This window comes from Benincasa hispida, chromosome 2, assembly GCF_009727055.1.
Source record: "Benincasa hispida cultivar B227 chromosome 2, ASM972705v1, whole genome shotgun sequence".
Taxonomy (NCBI): Eukaryota; Viridiplantae; Streptophyta; class Magnoliopsida; order Cucurbitales; family Cucurbitaceae; genus Benincasa; species Benincasa hispida.
Window position 1 is genome coordinate 20,874,854 of NC_052350.1, and position 27,101 is coordinate 20,901,954.

General features: G+C 26.8%; 1 protein-coding gene across 1 annotated transcript; it reads left to right on the forward strand.

Annotated features, from left to right (window-relative positions):
* The first annotated feature begins 16,694 nt into the window (after positions 1 to 16,694).
* LOC120071645 (probable glycosyltransferase At5g20260) lies at positions 16,695 to 26,338 on the forward strand. The gene is made up of 4 exons (XM_039024013.1): positions 16,695 to 17,094; positions 17,720 to 17,862; positions 22,706 to 23,060; positions 25,367 to 26,338. The coding sequence occupies exons 1-4, from the start codon at positions 16,843 to 16,845 to the stop codon at positions 26,030 to 26,032; spliced, it is 1,416 nt and encodes a 471-aa protein (XP_038879941.1). The 5' UTR covers positions 16,695 to 16,842; the 3' UTR covers positions 26,033 to 26,338.
* Positions 26,339 to 27,101: the final 763 nt, after the last annotated feature.

Below are 27,101 nucleotides of genomic sequence, written 5' to 3' on the forward strand. Positions count from 1 at the left end.
ACTGTCGAGAGTTCGAGAACTCCCGACGGATAAAACAGGGCGTCGGGAGTTGTTTGAAGAACTCCCGACGCCCTGTTTTATGCGTCGGGAGTTCCTCTCCCAACGGATTTTTCCCAACCAAACTCCCGACAATCCATTTTTCATCGGGAGAGGATCTCCTGACGTGTTTTCCACCCTTTCCCGGTGAATTATGGCGTCAGGAGAAGTGCGATTTCTTGTAGTATTTTTAGATTCATTTTAATAAAATTTTATAGTTTAACTAAAACCACGTATTAATTTGAAGGTTAAATTATTAAAACTATCCCTGAACTATATAGGGTTGTTTCATTTGTAATCCTTGAACTTTCATTTTAACCCTAAATAACTTTTTACTTAAAGTCTACTTATCAAAACAAGTCTAAACGCATACACAAAAAATAAATAAATAAAGACACAACTTTAATTCTTTCATTTATGTTATTTTTGTTAATCTTAGTCTGCAATTCTTTTTTTTTTTTTTTTCTATTTTAGATTTGTTCAATTTAACAACAGATAAGCATTCGCAAACCTTTTCTACAAAAACCTTCAAAGGTTGTTTTAAAAAACCTAAATTCTAGGGTTAAAACGAAATCAAAGTAATTGAAACAAACTACAAAGGGAAAAATCTTTTATTATTTCCCTCGCCCCTTTTAATAGAATGGTGTATTTCCAATCTAACTGGATTTTAATTAATAAAATAATAAAAACAAAATTCTAAGTATACATGAAAATTTGATCAATATAATTTAATTTAAGGGAAATTTTTAAAAATGAAAAAAATAAGACAAACCAAAATAACAATTTAATCCTCTCTTATAGAAGCTTATACAAATCTATCCACGTCTATTAGAAATTAATAAAATTCTATCACTAATAGATGTTGATAAAGGTCTATCAGTATCTATTAATATATTTTTTTACTATTTCTATGAATGGTTTGACATTTTTTTCTATATGTGAAAATTGTCTTTTAATTTTAATTTAAAATCTAAATTCCCTATAATACAAACCGAAATTTCTACTGGTATTTTTTTCTTTCTTTGTTTTGTTTTTTGTTTTTTACTTTTTTCCACTGTTGTTATATAAACATTATAAAAATTAATTAATTAATTATATATAAAAAAAAAAAAAAAGAAGATAATTCGAAGTCCATAGTGAGGCTTTTAATTAAAAAAGCTCTTTTATTTTTATAAAAAAAATATTCAGAATTGGAGTGTGTGAGGGACCTGCAAATGCATTTTAAATTATAGCACTTGCAATTATATGTAATTGTAGAAAACACACAAACTTGTCAATAAAAGTGTGTTGGTTTAATAAATTGTACCTTTCTATAAACATCATAGAAGAACAACATCATTAGAAAAATCCTAAACAATATAATTAAGAAATGGAATGCACAAATTGTGAAATAAACCAATTGAAAAGATTTTATCTAATTACCATATTCAAATTTAAATATGACAAATAAATTTGAATTTCTTTTACCGTATTGGTTTTAACATAGATATGGACAAAACATTTTAGAGCAAGTAGTATCTTTGACAAAGACCAAGGTTAAGGAACATGATCACATCGACTAACATTAACAACAAACTTTAATTACCAGAAATTTGACTTGTGTGTTTATTTAGTCGAGAAAATTTGAGAGTGATTCTAAAATAGTTTAAATCATTTTTTTATCCTTTTCAAAATAAAAACATGTTTTTAATCCTTTAAAAGTAATTTTGATGATATATAATTTGTATTTAAAGGTATAAATTTTAATATTAAATTAATTTTTAAAGATTAAAAATTCATTTTAGAGTGATCTTAAATTAAAAATGACAAAAGTGATTTTTAGGATTTCAAATCACTCCCAAACATCATTCTTGTAGCTACAATCTGGATTACATTAACAACATATTGTATTTATAGATTTGATTTGCTAGGGTTTTGGAAGAAAAATCTTTTTAATTGATGATAATCATAAAATCAAAATATGTAACTCCAACGTTAGAAAGCTAATTAAAGTGCTAATTGCAAATAATTTAATCTTACTTTTATTTGTTTAAATTATATAATTAAATAAAATATCAATGGTATGGGAACCGTCCAAATATTTGATAAAATTCATATGAAATAAAAAAATATTATCGAATAGTTTTAATTTCATATTTTAAATGCTAAAAAATGAAATTAATTTTTTTTATAATAAATATTTTTTAATTAACAACTATTATTTTATTATATTAGACGTTTTGAATTTTATTTGATATTAAAGGTACATATTTGAAATTAATTTAATTCCTCTTCCACGTTTAGAATTTATGCTATACATTGATTGTTAATTATTTATTTATATAGATATTTAGTTAATTAATTTAATTTTATCCTTTAAAATTAATTGTCAATGACATATTTCATAAATATATAAATTAGAAAGAGGATATAATTGTTGAAAAATGTTTTTCTTAGATTCTAAGTTTTTAATATAGTATAGTTAGATATAGATATAAATATAGATATATGGATATTTAGATATTGCCTTATGATGGCTTAATAGTTTTTTGTTTTTTTTTGGCATTTATGTAAATACTTAAATAGAATATAACAAATACTCGTGTTCGGCGAGATTTTCGAATAAATTTAATTTGCGAAATTTGAACTTTGCATTCACATTAATTTTCAGTATAGTGAGTATAGTCTCTAGTATTTGATCCTTTGATTATTTTTCTCGAAAGGTAAACTTTAATCTTTAAGCTTGTTGATCTTCTTGAATGATCAACCTTTGACTTGTTGATCGGATTGGATCGGCTTTTGACTTGTTGATCGGATTGAATCGACCCTTGACTTAGGGTGTTGATCTGGTTGGATTGACTTTCGACTTTTTGGGTTTGAAAGTTGTTTCATCCTCCAAGCTACAAGAGAGTTATATTCTTCATAGATTTGAGTTATATTTAATTTTCTAGTCTTTTGAGCTATAGAGTTTCAGTCTTTAAAACTTGAGAAATGTTATATTCTTCGAATATAAATCTTCTGAGAGATTTGGCTTTCGACTTTTCCAACCTCCAACATGAACGAGTAAAACTTCTATTTATAGAGTTTCATGGGCCTTACGTGAATTTGGTTAGTTACTCTTGGGCCCAATATCTTTTTTTATCCAAATTTTTCATGACCGAGGAGATCGTTGAGGACGAGTGCGAAGAGTTCATGACCAAGGAGATCGTTGAGGACGAGGGCAAAGTGTTCGTGCGGTATTCGTGTTGTGTTGCGGTCGTGTAGATCGAGCGGTCGTGGTTGCTGTTGTTCGATCAGAGTCGCGCAACGGAGCGTGGAGACGCCTTCTCATATGTGCATAGAGCTTGATCTCTGTTCATTTGAGTTTGTTCATGCAGTAATTTCTGTATTATTTGAAAAACTTTTTGTATTGAAGTTGACTATAAATGTAAATGTTTATTCATGATTGTAATTTGGAATAGTCTTGTTCCGCTGCTCATGGAAATCTCGCTTCCGATTTCCTTCACCCTCAATAATAAAAATTACTGAAATTACATTATTACTAAAAAAATGTGGGGTGTTACAGATGATAGCCTTTATGATTACCAATGTAGAAGGATATCATTCTATACCTATATGCATCAATAATGACATACAAACACATTGCATGTATCGCTAAATTAATCAAAAGACCTGATTATTTGCAAACAAATATAACATGATATCAGATTCAAACAACAAAAAGCATCAAAACATTACCATTGATAGAAACATATCAACAATAGCCACTATTTGGCAATCATTGATAAAAACATATTGATGATAGCAATTGATAGCCCATTTCTCAAATTGAAAGGTATGAGTAATAGCAGTATCACTGATAACAACTATCAATGATAGAAACTGATAGCACATTTCTCGAATTGAAAGTTATCATCAATATCAGCTATTGTTATCACCTAATAGTAGCTATCAGTGATATTCACCTATAATAACATCATTGATAGCAGCTACTAATAGCACATTTCTTAAATTGAAAGTTTTATCACTGATAACAGTATCACGTATTGCAGCTATCTGCGATAGTAACTAATAGCACACTTCTCAAATTGAAAGCTATCAATGGTAGCAACTGATAGCACACTTCTCGAATAAAAAAACTACCACTGATAGCTTCTATCAGTGATAGCTACGATAGCAGCTATTCGATGATAGCCACCAATAGCACACTTCTCAAATTGAAAGCCATAATTGATAGCAGCTATCAGTGATAGCTTTTGATTTGAGAAAATCGGGAAGCAATGCGCAAAATGGTATAAGCATGGGTTTTTTTGGTCTTTTACTATTTTTTATTCTATATATGCAATTATTTTATCCTTGTACTACATATTTTATTATTTTGGGCTTGAATTTCATTTATGCAACTAGTCCAATAATTAATATATATTAAAGAGGCCTCTTAATCTAGAAAAAGTCCATATCACATTAGATTGGATGAATATTTTTTTAATTATAAAATAATAGTTGAGATATAATAATCGAAAAAATATTCTCCATCTTAGCCAGATTATTCACATGAGATTTTTAAAAAAAGAAAATTACGGGAGTGAACTGATCGGTTTAACTCGTTGATCTTTACATTTCAAATTAAATATATAATAATAATGAATCTCATTAATAATTTTATTTGATAATGTATGAAATACAATAAATATTTTTTTCTCATTAATATATCAAATATATTAAAACCAATTTGAATATTTTTAAAAAATTTCCAACTAAATTGATCCCTAATGGTTTGTATGAACTAGCAAGGAGACATTATGAATCCATATATTATAACCTTCAATGATCCAAAATTAATTAGTTAAACTCCTTAGTTAATCAATTTTCATTTATTATTATATATTACTCCACTATAGAACTATAGATGCATTCTTATGTAGGATAAGCTGTGTCCATGGATATAATCATTACAAGTAAATCAATCCTTCACGAGTTGATCGTAATTACAGCTGGGTTAAATGTTAGTTTTACGCCTGGATAATTACATCTTGCACTTAAGTACCAATGATCCTCTAATTAACAATATGTTTATGACCCAATCATAAACCGAGTCCCTCTCGGACCAGTGGGAAGGTCGGGCTTTGTTGTTCAAGTCCCGAACCAACACTTAAAAGAGCTACTCGTTTACTTACACTATGTCAAAATGAGTGAATTACATCTTGTGAAATTACGTTCCAGCTCCCTATTTGGTCAAGTCCCAATCTCACCCATACAAATCAAAGACGAGCTCTCACAAACATGAGTTCATAACTCACTCAGAATGCAGATCGAGTCGCATATGATCAGTTATGAAATATTAATCTTTTCAATTAAAGAATTTATAAAGAGAGATTAAATATTTCACAATTCAGTCTTATACAAACTCATTATATAGGATATTCCCACTCACATGTCTCCGTAAACAATTTAGCTCAAATCATTTGTAACCGTTACAAAGTGAATTGTATTCATAGTGTCACTATACCTAATCTTATCCATATACTATTATAGACCTTTTAGGTTATTTCTTGTATATGACCTATCAGTATGTCAACCACATATAAGGTTCAAGATTACATTTATTAACCTTGAATTTCTATTTTAATTAATAATTTAATATTATATATTTAATAATTAAATTAAACAACTATTAAATAACTAATCAACTATGATGGGCTAAATGGAAGGAGTACATATATTACCATAATACAATAAATTTTCCTTTATTTTTAGCTGGAGAAATAATTGCTAACTTAAACCAAAATTAACAACATGTAATTTTTTATCGAATTAAAAATAATGATGTAATAAATTGCAATGTGCAGAATTTATATTCAACAATTATATTTTTTGAAAAGGAAAAAACAATTTAAATAAAACCTCGTGGTTGTCCATCTTCCTTTGATACTAAACCCTAGTCCGTATGTACTCTATGAAATGGCCGACTCGTCGTATGGTCAGTTCCCATATTTCCATTGACAACGACAAGTCGTTTAACTATTGCATAAAATTCACGTCATTTTTCGACATTTAAACCCATAACTCAATTTTCTAATTTCCAAAAACAAAACAAATTTAAATAAATAACGAAGTATTCCCCATGTGCTTCGTTTCTCTCTTCTTTTGCAATATCCCAAACTCCATATCTTTCTTTACGTACTTCCTCTCTTATTACTCCTTTGTCAAACACCATACGTGTTACATTACATCCATGTGACACGTTACCGATATTAATTAGAACAATATGACTGACGATTTTAGTATTGTTAAATTTTTTTAGTTCGATGGTAAAAGAGTATGGATTGAACCATCGATATTTAGTGTCGTTATTAGTTGTTCTAATTGACTTATATAGTCAAGGATTAAAATATTCATTAACGACATGTCGATATATTCATCGATAAATCAATTAATTGAAAAGGTTCAACATTGATATCAAGATTCATTAATCTGTCCAATATATTTTATTAATACTTGTAAAATATAAAAAACGTCATCTATATATTTTGTCCTATATGAATGTATTGTCGGGAATAACTAACACGGCAAAAGAAAAATAAAATGAAAAAGGGTTTTTATTAACGTTTGAAGTTAATTTCGAGAATTAATGATTTGTGATTAATTTCAAAAATTAATCTCAATTAATTCTAAAATGGTTTTAAAATTAATTTCAAAACGATTTTCTTTTCTGTTATAAAAAGGATCTTACTTTTTCCTTAATAAAACGGATCTCACGGTTTCGAAAAAAAAGAAGATAGAATTTTATTTTATTCTAATCTGTTCTTCACTGGTTCTTGGGTAAAATTTTTATTGATTCCAACCCGTTCTTCGACGAGTATACGTCAACAATCAAGAGTTGCGTTAATCTTAGGGAGCAATTGATTTTGACGATTTAACACCGAGGTTGCGTCAATTTTACTTTCAAGACAGTGGATTCGTCCTCATCGCAGCTATCCTCATTCGATTCCAATATATAAATATTAATAATAATATTCATAGCTTAGTTTGGGAGTAAAAACAATATAATTATTAATTTAAATAAAATTTGTATAATTTTTTACTTATAGAAATATCTGACTATATTTCTATAATATTAAAATTTCAATATTGATACCGACATCGATATTTTATCCTGGTTTATATTGATTACGCTAACAATTATGGTCTAAGTCTAACAATGCCTCCTTAATTTAACATCCGATGTCTAGAGTTTTACTTTTACATTCAAAATATAGATACTTTCGTATAATTTTTGTTTTCCTATAAAAAAAAATGTGTAAAATCAAGTTAAATAATCTTAACGTTGCTTAAAAGAAAAGTTAAATACAAAATGTAGGACTCTCAAATATTATTGATGAACGAAATTATTCCGAAAATGTCGATAATATATTTATTGTTAAAAAATCAAAATTCATAAAAAAATAGAGAAATTATTTCAACGGTTGAAAATTTACCACATATAGTAAAATTTTAGAACTATCAATGATAGACGTTGATAAACTTCTATAAGTGTCTATCAGCATCTATAATTGATAGTTCTAAAATTTTACTATATTTTATAAATATTTTGGTTGATTTTTCTATATTTAAAAATAGCTCTAAAAAATACTTAAAATACCACATTATTAATCCTTTAAAACTAATTTTGATAAATTTAAGATAACATTTCAATGTGTAAAATTTAATACTAAATTCATTTTGAGTGATTAAAAAATAGATTTTAGACTGATTTTAAAAATGACAAAAATGATTTTGATGATCACTCTATAAAATGTACTTCAGTAAATTTAAATAGATCGTGAATAATATTCTTAATATTAATGTTCGTAAAGATAATAATATATTTATAATATTTTTCATGAAATTAAAATAATAATAATAGCCAAAGTAAATATAACTTCGGTCATCATACATGTCCAAACAAAAAATATATATATTTATTTAGTTTTTTAGAAGAACTTTATCGTTTGTAAGCAAGAAAAATGAAAGAATTGAAATGATTTTTTTTTCTTTCTTTCTTTTTTATGGGTAGTAAGGGAGTGAACCTTTAAACCTTAAGAATTGCAAAATATTTATGAAGTTTCCAAATTTTTGTTTAATTTCCAATGAAAGTATATAGTCATGACATTTAAACAAAAAAAAAAAAAAAAAGTGAATACCATAAGTCATTTTTGGCAACATATTTCAACTTATTTATACAAAATTACGAGTCTAAAAAAAGCTTATGAATATTCTTCACCGTTTCACCCTNTTTTTTTTTTTTTTTTTCTATTTTAGATTTGTTCAATTTAACAACAGATAAGCATTCGCAAACCTTTTCTACAAAAACCTTCAAAGGTTGTTTTAAAAAACCTAAATTCTAGGGTTAAAACGAAATCAAAGTAATTGAAACAAACTACAAAGGGAAAAATCTTTTATTATTTCCCTCGCCCCTTTTAATAGAATGGTGTATTTCCAATCTAACTGGATTTTAATTAATAAAATAATAAAAACAAAATTCTAAGTATACATGAAAATTTGATCAATATAATTTAATTTAAGGGAAATTTTTAAAAATGAAAAAAATAAGACAAACCAAAATAACAATTTAATCCTCTCTTATAGAAGCTTATACAAATCTATCCACGTCTATTAGAAATTAATAAAATTCTATCACTAATAGATGTTGATAAAGGTCTATCAGTATCTATTAATATATTTTTTTACTATTTCTATGAATGGTTTGACATTTTTTTCTATATGTGAAAATTGTCTTTTAATTTTAATTTAAAATCTAAATTCCCTATAATACAAACCGAAATTTCTACTGGTATTTTTTTCTTTCTTTGTTTTGTTTTTTGTTTTTTACTTTTTTCCACTGTTGTTATATAAACATTATAAAAATTAATTAATTAATTATATATAAAAAAAAAAAAAAAGAAGATAATTCGAAGTCCATAGTGAGGCTTTTAATTAAAAAAGCTCTTTTATTTTTATAAAAAAAATATTCAGAATTGGAGTGTGTGAGGGACCTGCAAATGCATTTTAAATTATAGCACTTGCAATTATATGTAATTGTAGAAAACACACAAACTTGTCAATAAAAGTGTGTTGGTTTAATAAATTGTACCTTTCTATAAACATCATAGAAGAACAACATCATTAGAAAAATCCTAAACAATATAATTAAGAAATGGAATGCACAAATTGTGAAATAAACCAATTGAAAAGATTTTATCTAATTACCATATTCAAATTTAAATATGACAAATAAATTTGAATTTCTTTTACCGTATTGGTTTTAACATAGATATGGACAAAACATTTTAGAGCAAGTAGTATCTTTGACAAAGACCAAGGTTAAGGAACATGATCACATCGACTAACATTAACAACAAACTTTAATTACCAGAAATTTGACTTGTGTGTTTATTTAGTCGAGAAAATTTGAGAGTGATTCTAAAATAGTTTAAATCATTTTTTTATCCTTTTCAAAATAAAAACATGTTTTTAATCCTTTAAAAGTAATTTTGATGATATATAATTTGTATTTAAAGGTATAAATTTTAATATTAAATTAATTTTTAAAGATTAAAAATTCATTTTAGAGTGATCTTAAATTAAAAATGACAAAAGTGATTTTTAGGATTTCAAATCACTCCCAAACATCATTCTTGTAGCTACAATCTGGATTACATTAACAACATATTGTATTTATAGATTTGATTTGCTAGGGTTTTGGAAGAAAAATCTTTTTAATTGATGATAATCATAAAATCAAAATATGTAACTCCAACGTTAGAAAGCTAATTAAAGTGCTAATTGCAAATAATTTAATCTTACTTTTATTTGTTTAAATTATATAATTAAATAAAATATCAATGGTATGGGAACCGTCCAAATATTTGATAAAATTCATATGAAATAAAAAAATATTATCGAATAGTTTTAATTTCATATTTTAAATGCTAAAAAATGAAATTAATTTTTTTTATAATAAATATTTTTTAATTAACAACTATTATTTTATTATATTAGACGTTTTGAATTTTATTTGATATTAAAGGTACATATTTGAAATTAATTTAATTCCTCTTCCACGTTTAGAATTTATGCTATACATTGATTGTTAATTATTTATTTATATAGATATTTAGTTAATTAATTTAATTTTATCCTTTAAAATTAATTGTCAATGACATATTTCATAAATATATAAATTAGAAAGAGGATATAATTGTTGAAAAATGTTTTTCTTAGATTCTAAGTTTTTAATATAGTATAGTTAGATATAGATATAAATATAGATATATGGATATTTAGATATTGCCTTATGATGGCTTAATAGTTTTTTGTTTTTTTTTGGCATTTATGTAAATACTTAAATAGAATATAACAAATACTCGTGTTCGGCGAGATTTTCGAATAAATTTAATTTGCGAAATTTGAACTTTGCATTCACATTAATTTTCAGTATAGTGAGTATAGTCTCTAGTATTTGATCCTTTGATTATTTTTCTCGAAAGGTAAACTTTAATCTTTAAGCTTGTTGATCTTCTTGAATGATCAACCTTTGACTTGTTGATCGGATTGGATCGGCTTTTGACTTGTTGATCGGATTGAATCGACCCTTGACTTAGGGTGTTGATCTGGTTGGATTGACTTTCGACTTTTTGGGTTTGAAAGTTGTTTCATCCTCCAAGCTACAAGAGAGTTATATTCTTCATAGATTTGAGTTATATTTAATTTTCTAGTCTTTTGAGCTATAGAGTTTCAGTCTTTAAAACTTGAGAAATGTTATATTCTTCGAATATAAATCTTCTGAGAGATTTGGCTTTCGACTTTTCCAACCTCCAACATGAACGAGTAAAACTTCTATTTATAGAGTTTCATGGGCCTTACGTGAATTTGGTTAGTTACTCTTGGGCCCAATATCTTTTTTTATCCAAATTTTTCATGACCGAGGAGATCGTTGAGGACGAGTGCGAAGAGTTCATGACCAAGGAGATCGTTGAGGACGAGGGCAAAGTGTTCGTGCGGTATTCGTGTTGTGTTGCGGTCGTGTAGATCGAGCGGTCGTGGTTGCTGTTGTTCGATCAGAGTCGCGCAACGGAGCGTGGAGACGCCTTCTCATATGTGCATAGAGCTTGATCTCTGTTCATTTGAGTTTGTTCATGCAGTAATTTCTGTATTATTTGAAAAACTTTTTGTATTGAAGTTGACTATAAATGTAAATGTTTATTCATGATTGTAATTTGGAATAGTCTTGTTCCGCTGCTCATGGAAATCTCGCTTCCGATTTCCTTCACCCTCAATAATAAAAATTACTGAAATTACATTATTACTAAAAAAATGTGGGGTGTTACAGATGATAGCCTTTATGATTACCAATGTAGAAGGATATCATTCTATACCTATATGCATCAATAATGACATACAAACACATTGCATGTATCGCTAAATTAATCAAAAGACCTGATTATTTGCAAACAAATATAACATGATATCAGATTCAAACAACAAAAAGCATCAAAACATTACCATTGATAGAAACATATCAACAATAGCCACTATTTGGCAATCATTGATAAAAACATATTGATGATAGCAATTGATAGCCCATTTCTCAAATTGAAAGGTATGAGTAATAGCAGTATCACTGATAACAACTATCAATGATAGAAACTGATAGCACATTTCTCGAATTGAAAGTTATCATCAATATCAGCTATTGTTATCACCTAATAGTAGCTATCAGTGATATTCACCTATAATAACATCATTGATAGCAGCTACTAATAGCACATTTCTTAAATTGAAAGTTTTATCACTGATAACAGTATCACGTATTGCAGCTATCTGCGATAGTAACTAATAGCACACTTCTCAAATTGAAAGCTATCAATGGTAGCAACTGATAGCACACTTCTCGAATAAAAAAACTACCACTGATAGCTTCTATCAGTGATAGCTACGATAGCAGCTATTCGATGATAGCCACCAATAGCACACTTCTCAAATTGAAAGCCATAATTGATAGCAGCTATCAGTGATAGCTTTTGATTTGAGAAAATCGGGAAGCAATGCGCAAAATGGTATAAGCATGGGTTTTTTTGGTCTTTTACTATTTTTTATTCTATATATGCAATTATTTTATCCTTGTACTACATATTTTATTATTTTGGGCTTGAATTTCATTTATGCAACTAGTCCAATAATTAATATATATTAAAGAGGCCTCTTAATCTAGAAAAAGTCCATATCACATTAGATTGGATGAATATTTTTTTAATTATAAAATAATAGTTGAGATATAATAATCGAAAAAATATTCTCCATCTTAGCCAGATTATTCACATGAGATTTTTAAAAAAAGAAAATTACGGGAGTGAACTGATCGGTTTAACTCGTTGATCTTTACATTTCAAATTAAATATATAATAATAATGAATCTCATTAATAATTTTATTTGATAATGTATGAAATACAATAAATATTTTTTTCTCATTAATATATCAAATATATTAAAACCAATTTGAATATTTTTAAAAAATTTCCAACTAAATTGATCCCTAATGGTTTGTATGAACTAGCAAGGAGACATTATGAATCCATATATTATAACCTTCAATGATCCAAAATTAATTAGTTAAACTCCTTAGTTAATCAATTTTCATTTATTATTATATATTACTCCACTATAGAACTATAGATGCATTCTTATGTAGGATAAGCTGTGTCCATGGATATAATCATTACAAGTAAATCAATCCTTCACGAGTTGATCGTAATTACAGCTGGGTTAAATGTTAGTTTTACGCCTGGATAATTACATCTTGCACTTAAGTACCAATGATCCTCTAATTAACAATATGTTTATGACCCAATCATAAACCGAGTCCCTCTCGGACCAGTGGGAAGGTCGGGCTTTGTTGTTCAAGTCCCGAACCAACACTTAAAAGAGCTACTCGTTTACTTACACTATGTCAAAATGAGTGAATTACATCTTGTGAAATTACGTTCCAGCTCCCTATTTGGTCAAGTCCCAATCTCACCCATACAAATCAAAGACGAGCTCTCACAAACATGAGTTCATAACTCACTCAGAATGCAGATCGAGTCGCATATGATCAGTTATGAAATATTAATCTTTTCAATTAAAGAATTTATAAAGAGAGATTAAATATTTCACAATTCAGTCTTATACAAACTCATTATATAGGATATTCCCACTCACATGTCTCCGTAAACAATTTAGCTCAAATCATTTGTAACCGTTACAAAGTGAATTGTATTCATAGTGTCACTATACCTAATCTTATCCATATACTATTATAGACCTTTTAGGTTATTTCTTGTATATGACCTATCAGTATGTCAACCACATATAAGGTTCAAGATTACATTTATTAACCTTGAATTTCTATTTTAATTAATAATTTAATATTATATATTTAATAATTAAATTAAACAACTATTAAATAACTAATCAACTATGATGGGCTAAATGGAAGGAGTACATATATTACCATAATACAATAAATTTTCCTTTATTTTTAGCTGGAGAAATAATTGCTAACTTAAACCAAAATTAACAACATGTAATTTTTTATCGAATTAAAAATAATGATGTAATAAATTGCAATGTGCAGAATTTATATTCAACAATTATATTTTTTGAAAAGGAAAAAACAATTTAAATAAAACCTCGTGGTTGTCCATCTTCCTTTGATACTAAACCCTAGTCCGTATGTACTCTATGAAATGGCCGACTCGTCGTATGGTCAGTTCCCATATTTCCATTGACAACGACAAGTCGTTTAACTATTGCATAAAATTCACGTCATTTTTCGACATTTAAACCCATAACTCAATTTTCTAATTTCCAAAAACAAAACAAATTTAAATAAATAACGAAGTATTCCCCATGTGCTTCGTTTCTCTCTTCTTTTGCAATATCCCAAACTCCATATCTTTCTTTACGTACTTCCTCTCTTATTACTCCTTTGTCAAACACCATACGTGTTACATTACATCCATGTGACACGTTACCGATATTAATTAGAACAATATGACTGACGATTTTAGTATTGTTAAATTTTTTTAGTTCGATGGTAAAAGAGTATGGATTGAACCATCGATATTTAGTGTCGTTATTAGTTGTTCTAATTGACTTATATAGTCAAGGATTAAAATATTCATTAACGACATGTCGATATATTCATCGATAAATCAATTAATTGAAAAGGTTCAACATTGATATCAAGATTCATTAATCTGTCCAATATATTTTATTAATACTTGTAAAATATAAAAAACGTCATCTATATATTTTGTCCTATATGAATGTATTGTCGGGAATAACTAACACGGCAAAAGAAAAATAAAATGAAAAAGGGTTTTTATTAACGTTTGAAGTTAATTTCGAGAATTAATGATTTGTGATTAATTTCAAAAATTAATCTCAATTAATTCTAAAATGGTTTTAAAATTAATTTCAAAACGATTTTCTTTTCTGTTATAAAAAGGATCTTACTTTTTCCTTAATAAAACGGATCTCACGGTTTCGAAAAAAAAGAAGATAGAATTTTATTTTATTCTAATCTGTTCTTCACTGGTTCTTGGGTAAAATTTTTATTGATTCCAACCCGTTCTTCGACGAGTATACGTCAACAATCAAGAGTTGCGTTAATCTTAGGGAGCAATTGATTTTGACGATTTAACACCGAGGTTGCGTCAATTTTACTTTCAAGACAGTGGATTCGTCCTCATCGCAGCTATCCTCATTCGATTCCAATATATAAATATTAATAATAATATTCATAGCTTAGTTTGGGAGTAAAAACAATATAATTATTAATTTAAATAAAATTTGTATAATTTTTTACTTATAGAAATATCTGACTATATTTCTATAATATTAAAATTTCAATATTGATACCGACATCGATATTTTATCCTGGTTTATATTGATTACGCTAACAATTATGGTCTAAGTCTAACAATGCCTCCTTAATTTAACATCCGATGTCTAGAGTTTTACTTTTACATTCAAAATATAGATACTTTCGTATAATTTTTGTTTTCCTATAAAAAAAAATGTGTAAAATCAAGTTAAATAATCTTAACGTTGCTTAAAAGAAAAGTTAAATACAAAATGTAGGACTCTCAAATATTATTGATGAACGAAATTATTCCGAAAATGTCGATAATATATTTATTGTTAAAAAATCAAAATTCATAAAAAAATAGAGAAATTATTTCAACGGTTGAAAATTTACCACATATAGTAAAATTTTAGAACTATCAATGATAGACGTTGATAAACTTCTATAAGTGTCTATCAGCATCTATAATTGATAGTTCTAAAATTTTACTATATTTTATAAATATTTTGGTTGATTTTTCTATATTTAAAAATAGCTCTAAAAAATACTTAAAATACCACATTATTAATCCTTTAAAACTAATTTTGATAAATTTAAGATAACATTTCAATGTGTAAAATTTAATACTAAATTCATTTTGAGTGATTAAAAAATAGATTTTAGACTGATTTTAAAAATGACAAAAATGATTTTGATGATCACTCTATAAAATGTACTTCAGTAAATTTAAATAGATCGTGAATAATATTCTTAATATTAATGTTCGTAAAGATAATAATATATTTATAATATTTTTCATGAAATTAAAATAATAATAATAGCCAAAGTAAATATAACTTCGGTCATCATACATGTCCAAACAAAAAATATATATATTTATTTAGTTTTTTAGAAGAACTTTATCGTTTGTAAGCAAGAAAAATGAAAGAATTGAAATGATTTTTTTTTCTTTCTTTCTTTTTTATGGGTAGTAAGGGAGTGAACCTTTAAACCTTAAGAATTGCAAAATATTTATGAAGTTTCCAAATTTTTGTTTAATTTCCAATGAAAGTATATAGTCATGACATTTAAAAAAAAAAAAAAAAAAAAAGTGCATACCATAAGTCATTTTTGGCAACATATTTCAACTTATTTATACAAAATTACGAGTCTAAAAAAAGCTTATGAATATTCTTCACCGTTTCACCCTTCTATTTCTTTTTTAACTAATGAGTAATATTAAGGTATAACCATCATTTTTTTTATATAGATAAAAATAAATTTTTAATATTTTTTTAAAAAATTAATTACAACGTAACAATTTTTCATTGGATGCAGCAAAAGGCTATTATACAATATATAAAGTTCTATTTGGTAACCATTTTATTTATTAAAATTAAACATATGAATACTACTTCTATCTCTAAATTTCTTTTTTTGTCATCAACTTTTCACCAACGGTTTAAAAAACAAGCCAAAATTTAAAAATTAAAAAGATATTTTTATTTTTAAAATTTAGCTAAGAATTCAGCCATTGTACTTAAGAAAAATGTAAATCATGGTAAGAAATGTAGATAAAATAGTATTAGTTTTTAAAAATAAAAACTAAAAATGTCACCAAACGAGCCTAAGTAAAGCGGGTTGCACCCAAGTTTTCTTCATAATTAGTTACTCCCTAGTCCCTAACTAATGCTTTCCTATACATATTACCAAAAAAAGATTAAACCTCCATTGGCCAAAACTCACACAAAACCCTCCCTCTCTCCTCCTTCAATTTTCACTTTTTTCCTTTTCCTTCAATATTTTAGATTAAAAGTGAGCAGAACATTGTTCATCTCCCCAAAAAATACCATGCACATTATTTCTTCTTCTTCTTCTTCATCTTCATCTTCAACTTCAAGGCTTAATTTTTAAATTATCAGTCCTTTTAAGTAAACAATAGCTTCCATTTTTTTTAATGGCTTCCTTAGACTTTTCCCATAAACTCCCTTTCTTTTTACTTCTACCTTTCTTCTTTCTTCTCCTTCTTCTTCTTTGCTTCTTCCCACCAAATAATCAAAACCCTTTCTCTTCCATAATATTCCAAAATTTTTCTTTTTTTCATTCATCCAAACAACCCCCACCGCCGCTGCAATCCCCCCTTCAATTTCCTCCTGCCGTCGCGCCCTCCGCCGTAGTGACGCCGTGGCTTCACTCTTCCACCCACAAGGTCGATTCCAATTGATTATGACTGGTTTAGTAATTATTTCGTGTTTTGATCCGTTTTTAAAACGTGAGTTGTTTCCTCCCAAATTTTTATTGTGATAATTTTCTAAAACTTGATGAAGACACTTGGATTTCTAATTAAATTTTAAAGTTTGAGATTATATAAAAGGTTTCAAAGATAACTTGGTTGAAAAATATGAGTAAGAAATGATGGAATAACAAAACATAAAAAACTTATGGGAAAGTATTAACTTGGTTTGAATAATTTTCTGACTCATTGGTAACCATTTCAATGTATGTGTGCTTCCTTCCGATTCTTTTTTATTATAATTTTCAGAAAAAAAAATTGCATTTCTAGTCAATCTTCCTTAAAAAAAATGAAAAACTACTTTTTTTTTATTATTATTTATTTAGTTTTCAAAATTAGTTCAATTGGTTTCTTAAAATATGAGTAAAAAATATCCATAAAAACTTATCTTAATTTAGAAACTAAATGGTTTATCAAACCAGGTTTTCTTCATTAGCATGAGTTTTTTTTTTTTTTTTTTTGAATTAAGTTTAAGTTGATGAATTACGATAAATTTGAATTTATATTTTTTATATCATATGGTTGGATATATTTGGTGCAGAAAGATAAAATGATCGAAGATGGCTTGGCCGAGGCTCGAGCCGCAATTCGAGTAGCGATCTTAACCCGAAACTATACGTCGGAAAAGGAGGAGAGTTTCATACCTAGAGGAAGGGTTTACAGAAACGCATACGCTTTCCATCAGTTAAGATTCCTACTGTCCTATTTAATTTCCTTTCCATCTTTGGCTCTATAAAGTTTCCAAATGCTCTGTTTGTTTCTCGAAAAAATTATTATTATCTTTATAAGGAAATAAATAATAATGATGACTTATTAAGAAAGAAAAAAATAATTAATTAAATTTAAATAATTTTAAAGATAAATAAATAAATAACGATTCTCACGCCAAATCAAGACCGATAAGTTTTCCCTCTATAATATTTTGATTTGCATATTGATTTGGTGAATAAATGAGACGATTTTTAATTTGAACTTTTTTGCTAAGTTTATGTTTATATGATCTATAATATGATAATTTTTGTTTAAATTACAGTTTAGGTAAGTGGAGTTTGAGATTTGAATCATTTGATTAGTAGGGGTTGTACATGGATTGGGCTGATGGTGTTTTTCTAGACCAGTCTTAAATTTCGGGTTGGTTGGATTGGTATCCTAAAAGCCCCGAAGAAGATCTTCAACCCAAGTCAATCCTAAAATTGGAGTTGGGTTGAATTGTCGGTTTATAACCTATTTTTTCTTATTATTTAAAATACGTAAATTTATCTACAACACATTACTAATAACTAAAATCTCATATAATTCAAATGTTAAAAACCAAATATCTATGTTATTTATTACAAACTTTAAACAAAAAGAAGTGTGTATATATATATAATTCGGGTTGAATTAGGTTAATCCGAATTTTTTACTTAGCCAACCCGGAACCCAACTCAATCCAACAAAAATAGAAAAAGTTCAACTCAACCTAACACAAGAACAAAACTAACCCAATCCAACCTTAGAGTTTGAGTTGGTTAGTCCGGATTATTCGGATTGTCGGATTTTTTGAATACATTTAATTTTAATCTCTCTACTATCAATTATAAACTAACATTAAGAGACTAAATTTAAGATTTATTAACAGTATAAGGACTAAAAACGAAAAAAACTTCAACAATTGTATTTTATCCTATTTTTTCAATCTGATCTAGAATCTTGATAAAGTTTCGATATCATTCTTAATGATTTTATTTTTTAAATTAAGCCGACTTAATTTAAGGTACTATATAATTAATAAAGAAAAGAAAAAAAAAAGGCTAAATGTGTTGAATACTTTCCCCAAAAAAAGGATGAAATAGACATAATACTCAAACCCATAAAACTTACAAAATTGATCATTTTATAATATAATTGACCTATATTTACTCTATATATATTACGAAACAATTGATGCATTAAAGTATTGTAAATGAATGGTTTTAAAAAATCATAAAAATTACAAAATTTAAATTATCTCATTCAAGCATAATTAGAAATTAATCATTGGAAAAGGGATGGTTAGAGTATAGTATTGAGTGTAAGTATGAACAAGCTATTAAGAGTATAATAATTAGGAAAAAATGGGGCAGGGGGCAGCCTGCCCAGCCGCCTTGCCCCGGTCTAAATCTAGGCTGCCCGAAATAGTCCAACATATTGTCTCTATTGACATTGTTCCTTGTGCTGTTTTTAGCCAAACAGAGATGTCTATTCATCAATTTTTATTTTTTATTTTATTTTATTTACACTTTGAATTTCTTCACACTACTACAATTGTGCTTTTATTAAGTTCATAAATTTACATCTTTATTTGGTTTTATATTTTTATTCATAAATCTTAAACCCTAAACTTAACTTTACTAACGACTTCCTTTTAGGGTTTTATCTTTATTCCTCTTGTTTGTTTATTTTAATCTCTTTTTTTCCCATTTTGAAATTTGATTGATAGTGACCAAAAGTTAGAATTGCATGATGTAACATTTTCTATTGAGTTGAGAGTTTGTGATCGGAAAGAATGAACTATTTATGATTCATTTGATAACGTTCTTGTTTTTTATTTCCTGTTTTTCTTATTTTATTTCTTGTTTTCGGTTTTCTCTTTTCTTAAACAACAAATGGGAATATGTTTGATAACTTCTTGTTTCCTGATTCTTGAAAGAAAAAAAAAAAAAAAACAAGAACAGAAACGTGTTTGATAACTATTTCTTGTTTCTCATTTCTTGTATTTCTTTTCTATATTTTATAGTTTACATATAATCTAATTATAGAAAATAAAAAATATATAGCATGCATTAAAATATAAAAAATAATTATCAGGTCATGTAAGTCTCAATGTAAAATTAAGAACAATAATACAATTGTTTCTATCATTCATATCTAGCTAAATTTTGATTTACAATATTATTTCTCTCTCAGGTCATTTATTTTAAATTTCAAATGATGTAAACTTAAAACTAACTTAATTATATTGTTATGTAAATGTCGTGATTGTAAAAATATTAAAATGAACTTAAATGAATATTTTAGTAACAAAATTATAATAAGTTTCGTATGTCAGAAAAATAATATATATATATATATATATATGTAAAAATGGATACTGTAAAATTTAAAGTTCAACATTCAAAAAATATTTATACATACATATTGGAAAGAAAAATTATTTTAAATGATAAATGTGCTGAAAATATTTACAAATAATAAAAAATATCACCGTTTATCTTGTAATAGACCACAATAAACTATTATCAGAAAATAATATATATATATATATATATATATATATGTAAAAATGGATACTGTAAATTTAAAGTTCAACATTCAAAAAATATTTATACATACATATTGGAAAGAAAAATTATTTTAAATGATAAATGTGTCTGAAAATATTTACACAATAATAACAAAATATCACTGTTTTATCTTGTAATAACCATAATAAACTATTATCTGTTCTATCATGACACATAGACAGTGAAATTTTACTATATTTGTAAATAGTTTTGTTTTATTTTTCAATATTTGAAAACAATCTTATTGAAAAATTTGAAATTTTAAAATCAAAATAATATATAAATCTAAATATTTAAAAATTCAAAATTAAATTTGTGAAAATATTTTGGTTCATTTTCCTGTATTTGAAACAATTCTATTGAAATTTTTAAATTTGAAAATCAAAATAATATATAAATCTAAATAAAATTTAAAATTTAAAATCAAATTAAGAAAAATTCTTATAAATAGAAAATTTTCAAAAATATTTACACTTTATGGCAAAAAGTTTTAACGGTACTTGTGCTTTTGAAATTTTTGCTATAAAATGTAAATATTTTTATATTTAAAAAGACCACTTAAATTAACATATACATATAAAAAATAATATAGAAAATAAATATAAATAAAATAAATAATTATATATATATATATATATAATATTATATATATATATATAAAGAAAATGGAAATATTTGAAAGGAGGAAAAATAAGATAAAATAAGTCTCACTTGAGACTTGATTCTAGGATCATGAAAGCTATACGAAATGTCTCGGGCATGTTTCCTCACAAACTAAACTAACCAAGTCTACACTTTGATACTTTTTAAAAACAACTTTAAATAAAAAAAATAGAAGCAAAATATTGGTTGTTTTTCAATGTTTGTCCCATTTTTAGGAACATTTTTCAAATTTTAGGAACAAGAAATATGATTGATTATCAAACATGTCGGTTTCTTAAAATAAGAAGGACATTTTGAAAGTACAATAACTAAAACGAACTAAACGAAAAGTGTCGTTTAGTTCGTTTTAGTTATTGTACTTTCATGTCAATCTTATTTTATGTAAACCCAAAATATTCGTTTTGATTCTTGTACTTAAAAAAAAATGTTAATCTCTATCCCTAATAATTTACAAAATTTCAATACATATGTTATTCACTGTAGAAATTCTTTAATATAATTTTATGGCTATATTTTAAGAAGTTTAATAAATGAAGTGTCATGCTAACGTTCTTTCAATATAAATAAAAAAAAATAGATAAAAAATGTTGTTTTTTAAACATACAGGGATTAGAACAGACATTGACTAAAACCAACAACAATTAAATTAAAAATTTAGAGACTAAAATTATATTTATATGTCACAAATCTATACTTACATACAAGATCAACAAACTTGTAGTCAAGGATGTCAATATACACAATAAGTTCATACATTAAATATAAAATTTAAATCCATTGTATTTATGAAGATAAATTTTTAGTAAAGTTTAGGAGTGCAACAAAAAAAAATGGAAAATTCAAAACTCAAATCAATCCAAAGGGTGATCCATTGATTTGATTTATTTTTTACTATAAAATTGGACATCTTGATTTCTATTTGAATAAAATAAAAAAGTATTAGTTCGAATTGATTTTTTATTGAAATAACTAATCAAAACCAAGTCGGACCGATGATATTTATATGCCTTTAAAAATAAACGCTAACATTTTGTATCTTTTAGTATTTTAATTATTATGGTGCATATATATTTATTTAGAAAAAATAACCAATTATTATAGAACTTGTATGTTTTTTCTTTAGAAAGTGCCTAAAAAATGTCGAATGAGGAAGAAGTAGAAGAAGAAGAAGGAGAAAAAGGAAACGACCCAATTTTAGTTTAAACTTGGCAAAAATGATCAATTCAAAATAAAAGTAGAAATAAAAATTAAAAATTAAAAAAAAAAAAAAGGAAATCCCAAAAACTAATAACCAAATCGATAATAAACCGAACCAAATAAAAATAATTCAATAATTTTCTTCTTTATTAGACATCGATTTGGATCCTTTCTCTATAAAATCGATAATTTAGTTTGATTTTTAGTTGACCCCAAAACTGATAAAACCGATCCGCATCTCAATAAAACCAAAGGGTATCAGTAAGATTAGAAATTTTCTTTACGAATGCTTTAGATGGTGATTAAAAATTTAAATTTTGAAGTAATAAGATTTATTTATTTATTATTGTGCATAAGCTCAGGAGTTATATAGAGATGGTGAAAAGGTTCAAAGTATGGACCTATAAAGAGGGAGAGCAGCCATTGGTCCATGATGGGCCAATGAAACACATATACTCAATCGAGGGCCATTTCATTGACGAGATGGACGGTGGAAAAAGCCCATTTTTGGCCCATAATCCTGAGGAGGCCCATATTTTTTTCTTGCCCGTAAGCATCGTTTACATCGTGGATTACATCTACAAGCCCATCACCACTTATGCACGTGACCGTCTCGTTCGTATTTTCACGGATTATGTGAGCGTCGTAGCCAATAAATACCCTTACTGGAACCGAACTCGAGGAGCCGATCATTTCATGGCCTCTTGCCATGATTGGGTAACTTATTATAACTCTCTCTCTCTCTCTCTCTGTTGCCTTTTAAATTGGCTATTAAAAGAAAAAGAGATTCAATTTTATTTTAGTCCATCGAGTTTAAATCTTATTCTATTTTTATTTTTAAATTTTTTAAATTATTTATTTTAGTCTCTAAATTTTTTAAAATTATTATTTTAATTTTTATTATTAAAATTATGTTAACTCTCCAAAACAAATGTGAGAAAATTTGTATTTTTTTATGATTGACTCTGAATGTATTGAGTAAAATGAGGATGAAGTAAAATACTAACAACCAACATGCCAAAATACCGAACAACCAAAATTTTGAACTATAAATGTCTTTTAAATTCTCTCGTTTTGTCACCTTATGCAAAATTGAAATTCTAGATTTTTTATCATACCTAACTTATTTAGTAGCTTGATCATCAAAAAATACAAGTCACTTAGTCATTTTGTTGGAGGGTTAACAAAATCATAGTAAGGATCAAAGTATACACTTTTTAAAAGTTCATAGACTAAACCAAACATTTTTAAAAATTGAGAGACCAAAATAAAACAATATTCAAAATTTTGGAACTAATACGGACATTTTTAAAAGTTTAGGGGCAATAATGAGATTTAAACCAATAAATAATTACTTGGGTGTAAATTTTATTTTATTATTTTAACTTCGACTTTTGATCTATTTTAGCCCATAAACTTTTAAAAACGTTTGTTTTAGTCAACTTTTAGAAAGTATTTATTTTGATCCTTACTATTGAAATTATGGTAACTCATTAAAGATGAAATCTATTTAATGATGAAATTACATCTAACATGGGTTGAGCAAGATAATGATAAAGTAAAATATCAACTACCAACATACCAAAATATTGAACAACTAAAATTATAAATATAAATGACTTTTAAGTTTTAAGATGTCCTATAAAAAATTGATTCAAGATTCAAAATTGAATCCCTAAATTTTTTTAGGGTGACTAACTTGTTTGATAGTCTAGTCATCTTAAAAGTATAAGTCATCTCACTATCATGATTAAGAGCTAACAGAATCTTCACACTAAGAACTAAAGTAAAGACTTTTCTAAAAATGTGGGAACTAGAATGGACATTTTTTAAAGTTCTAAAATATAACAAAATTTAAACTTCACACATCAAAATATGATTTAAACCAATTATTTGCCTACCCATTTATTTTTTGTTTTAAATGTTCCTAATTTCCTACTCTTCTTAAATTGCCATGCATAAATATTTCAATATTGAGTAAAAAAGTGTTGGAATTCTGAATGAAAATTTACCCATTTTTTTAGTTTCAAATCTCATTTTAAATCACTGTCACACTATTTAGAGTCTCGATTATCATCTAGCATTATAATGAAATTCTAATTCGAGACTAGTTTTAAAATATGATAGGTAATATTTTAATTTGGGAAGAAATGTTAATATTTTTTAAGCAAGAAACGAAGTTTAATTTAGACTTTTAAATTTAAGTTCATGAATTTCATAATTATGTTTTCTCAAAAATATAAAGAGTTTAAGTTTTAATTTTATGTTTAATCTTTCTTGATAACTCATAGGTTAATAGTTTTTTCAAAATTCAATTGAACATCTGGTTGATCTTTCTTCATTTAAGATTTTTAAAATTCACAAAAATATTGTACACAAAATTGAAAGGTTAAAACTCTTTGGGACACAAAATTCAATCTTAAAGTTCATAGAAATCCTAACATATATATCTAGAATTTTATTGACCGAACTTATAATTTATCATATGTTTTAATTATGCCGAATTACTGCTTGAACTTTCAAAATTATCAAACTTTTTGTGTAATTTATCAAATGTTTTAATAGTAGAAACTGTTAAAATATGATAGTTTAAATACCTATGGAATGATTTATCATAAACAATATTAATATCTAAATTTGTTGAGAAATTTTGTAATATAATTTAGATTTAAATCATATTTTGATCCCTAAACTTTGAATTTTGATCTATTAACTCTTCCATGAAATTGTGTTTAGTAAGTATGGAACAAAATAAGGATGAAGTAAAATGTCAACAACTAAATACTAAATGACCAAAATTTTGAAAGTATAATGATTATTTAATTCCGTAGAAAATCACTTTATCAACTAATTCAAAATCGAAGGCTATATTTTTGTTTAGGGTTATTAACTTATTTTTAAAAATTTATGATCAAAATAGAATAAGCTTCCGGGAGAAAAATAAGATTTAAACTCATAATTTATTTATAATTTGTGGATGAAGGAATGAAGTTAACAAAATTAACATTCTGGAAAGCTTTCAGGCACCTGAAGTCACACAAGAGGATCCCAATCGCTTCAAATATTTCATCAGAGTTCTTTGTAATGCGAACACATCTGAAGGCTTCAATCCTGTGCGAGATGCATCGTTGCCGGAGATTAACTTGCCTCCAAGTTTCCACCTCGATCTTCCTCAATTAGGTCAACCGCCGGCGAATCGTTCAATTCTAGCGTTCTTCGCCGGCGGAGCGCATGGATTCATCCGCCAAATATTACTCGAGCATTGGAAAGACAAAGACGATGAAATCCAGGTCCACGAGTACCTTCCTCGAGGACAGAACTACAGCGAATTGATCGGACGAAGTAAATTCTGTCTGTGCCCTAGCGGATATGAAGTTGCAAGCCCTAGGTTAGTGGAAGCGATCCACGGCGGTTGTGTACCGGTGATAATCTCCGATTATTATTCGTTGCCGTTCGATGATGTGCTCGATTGGAGAAAATTCTCTCTGAGGATTCCATCGGAGAGAATTCCGGAGATCAAGAAGATCTTGAAAGGAGTTTCGACGAAGAAGTACTTGAAATTGCAGCGAGGAGTGATGAAAGTGCAGAGACATTTTGAGATTCATCGGCCGGCGAAGCCGTTTGATGTGTTTCATATGGTGCTTCACTCTGTTTGGCTTAGACGGCTCAATATAAAGCTTACACATTGATGTGGCTTTATGGACAGATACAGACATTGATAGATACACACATGGAGAAAATTGGTCATTTAAAATTAAATAATTAAAAATAAAACGAAAAAAAAAAAAAGTGGAATAACGATAATGCGCAAATTGTCCTTCACGGGCAAAATGGCATGGTAATGGCTTTAAGAATATTAATGGAAATTTTGGAAAATAGTTATATTGTATATTCCCATTTTAGACAGAGTTTTGCCGTTCAATGATTTATTATTATTATTATTGTATAAATATTATATTTAAGTTTAAGTTTAGGAAAATTATTTTAAATGATAAAATTACTGAAAATATTTTCAAATAATAACAAAACATCACGGTCTATCTATGATTGTGGTAGCTATTTGTGTCTATCATGACACAGATAAACATAAATAGTAATCTATTGCGGCTATCCCTGATATATTATGATATTTTAATGGGATTTGTAAATATTTTGGTTTATTTTTCTATATTTGAAAACAACTCTTAAGTTTATTTTGTTTAATGGTAAAGATATTGAAGATGTTTGAATTGGACATTTAAATTTAGATTACATATATGAATAATTTAATTGATGGGTAATTATTTCTTCTACTATAGATCCCACAAATTTCACTGTGGTGGCAAATCTTTGTCCAACCCTATGGATTGTGGGGAATTTCCTACAAATGGAGAATAAAATGTGGAGTAAGGATGAAGATGGGGAAGTCATCGTAGCTCGGTTTCGTGCACATCTCTACTTAAGGGGCGGAGCCACATAGGGACCAGGTGTCCCCCTCAAATTATCGATTTTTGTATTTTTAATATATTTTTTAAGTAATAGTTAATAATATTATTAATAAATGGTTAAGAGGTTGACTGATGCTACAGGGGACCTGGGTTCTTTAAATTCTTGCTAAAAAATTGGTTTATCTTTAAAAAAATAATATGATTTAAAAGTGAGATTTCTATATCTGAACTGGTTTATCTTGATATAATAAAAATCCTAATTTATCTTGATGGAAATAAAAGTAGGATTTTTTTAACATTCCAAATATGAAATTAAAATATAAAGTATGTT

Excerpts from the sequence above, each read along its gene's own strand:
- LOC120071645 (XM_039024013.1), top strand. The coding sequence starts at position 16,843 with ATGGCTTCCTTAGACTTTTCCCATAAACTCCCTTTCTTTTTACTTCTA. Across the intron at positions 17,095-17,719 it reads TTCACTCTTCCACCCACAAG|AAAGATAAAATGATCGAAGA; the intron begins GTCGATTCCAAT and ends TATTTGGTGCAG. Across the intron at positions 23,061-25,366 it reads TGGCCTCTTGCCATGATTGG|GCACCTGAAGTCACACAAGA; the intron begins GTAACTTATTAT and ends GAAAGCTTTCAG.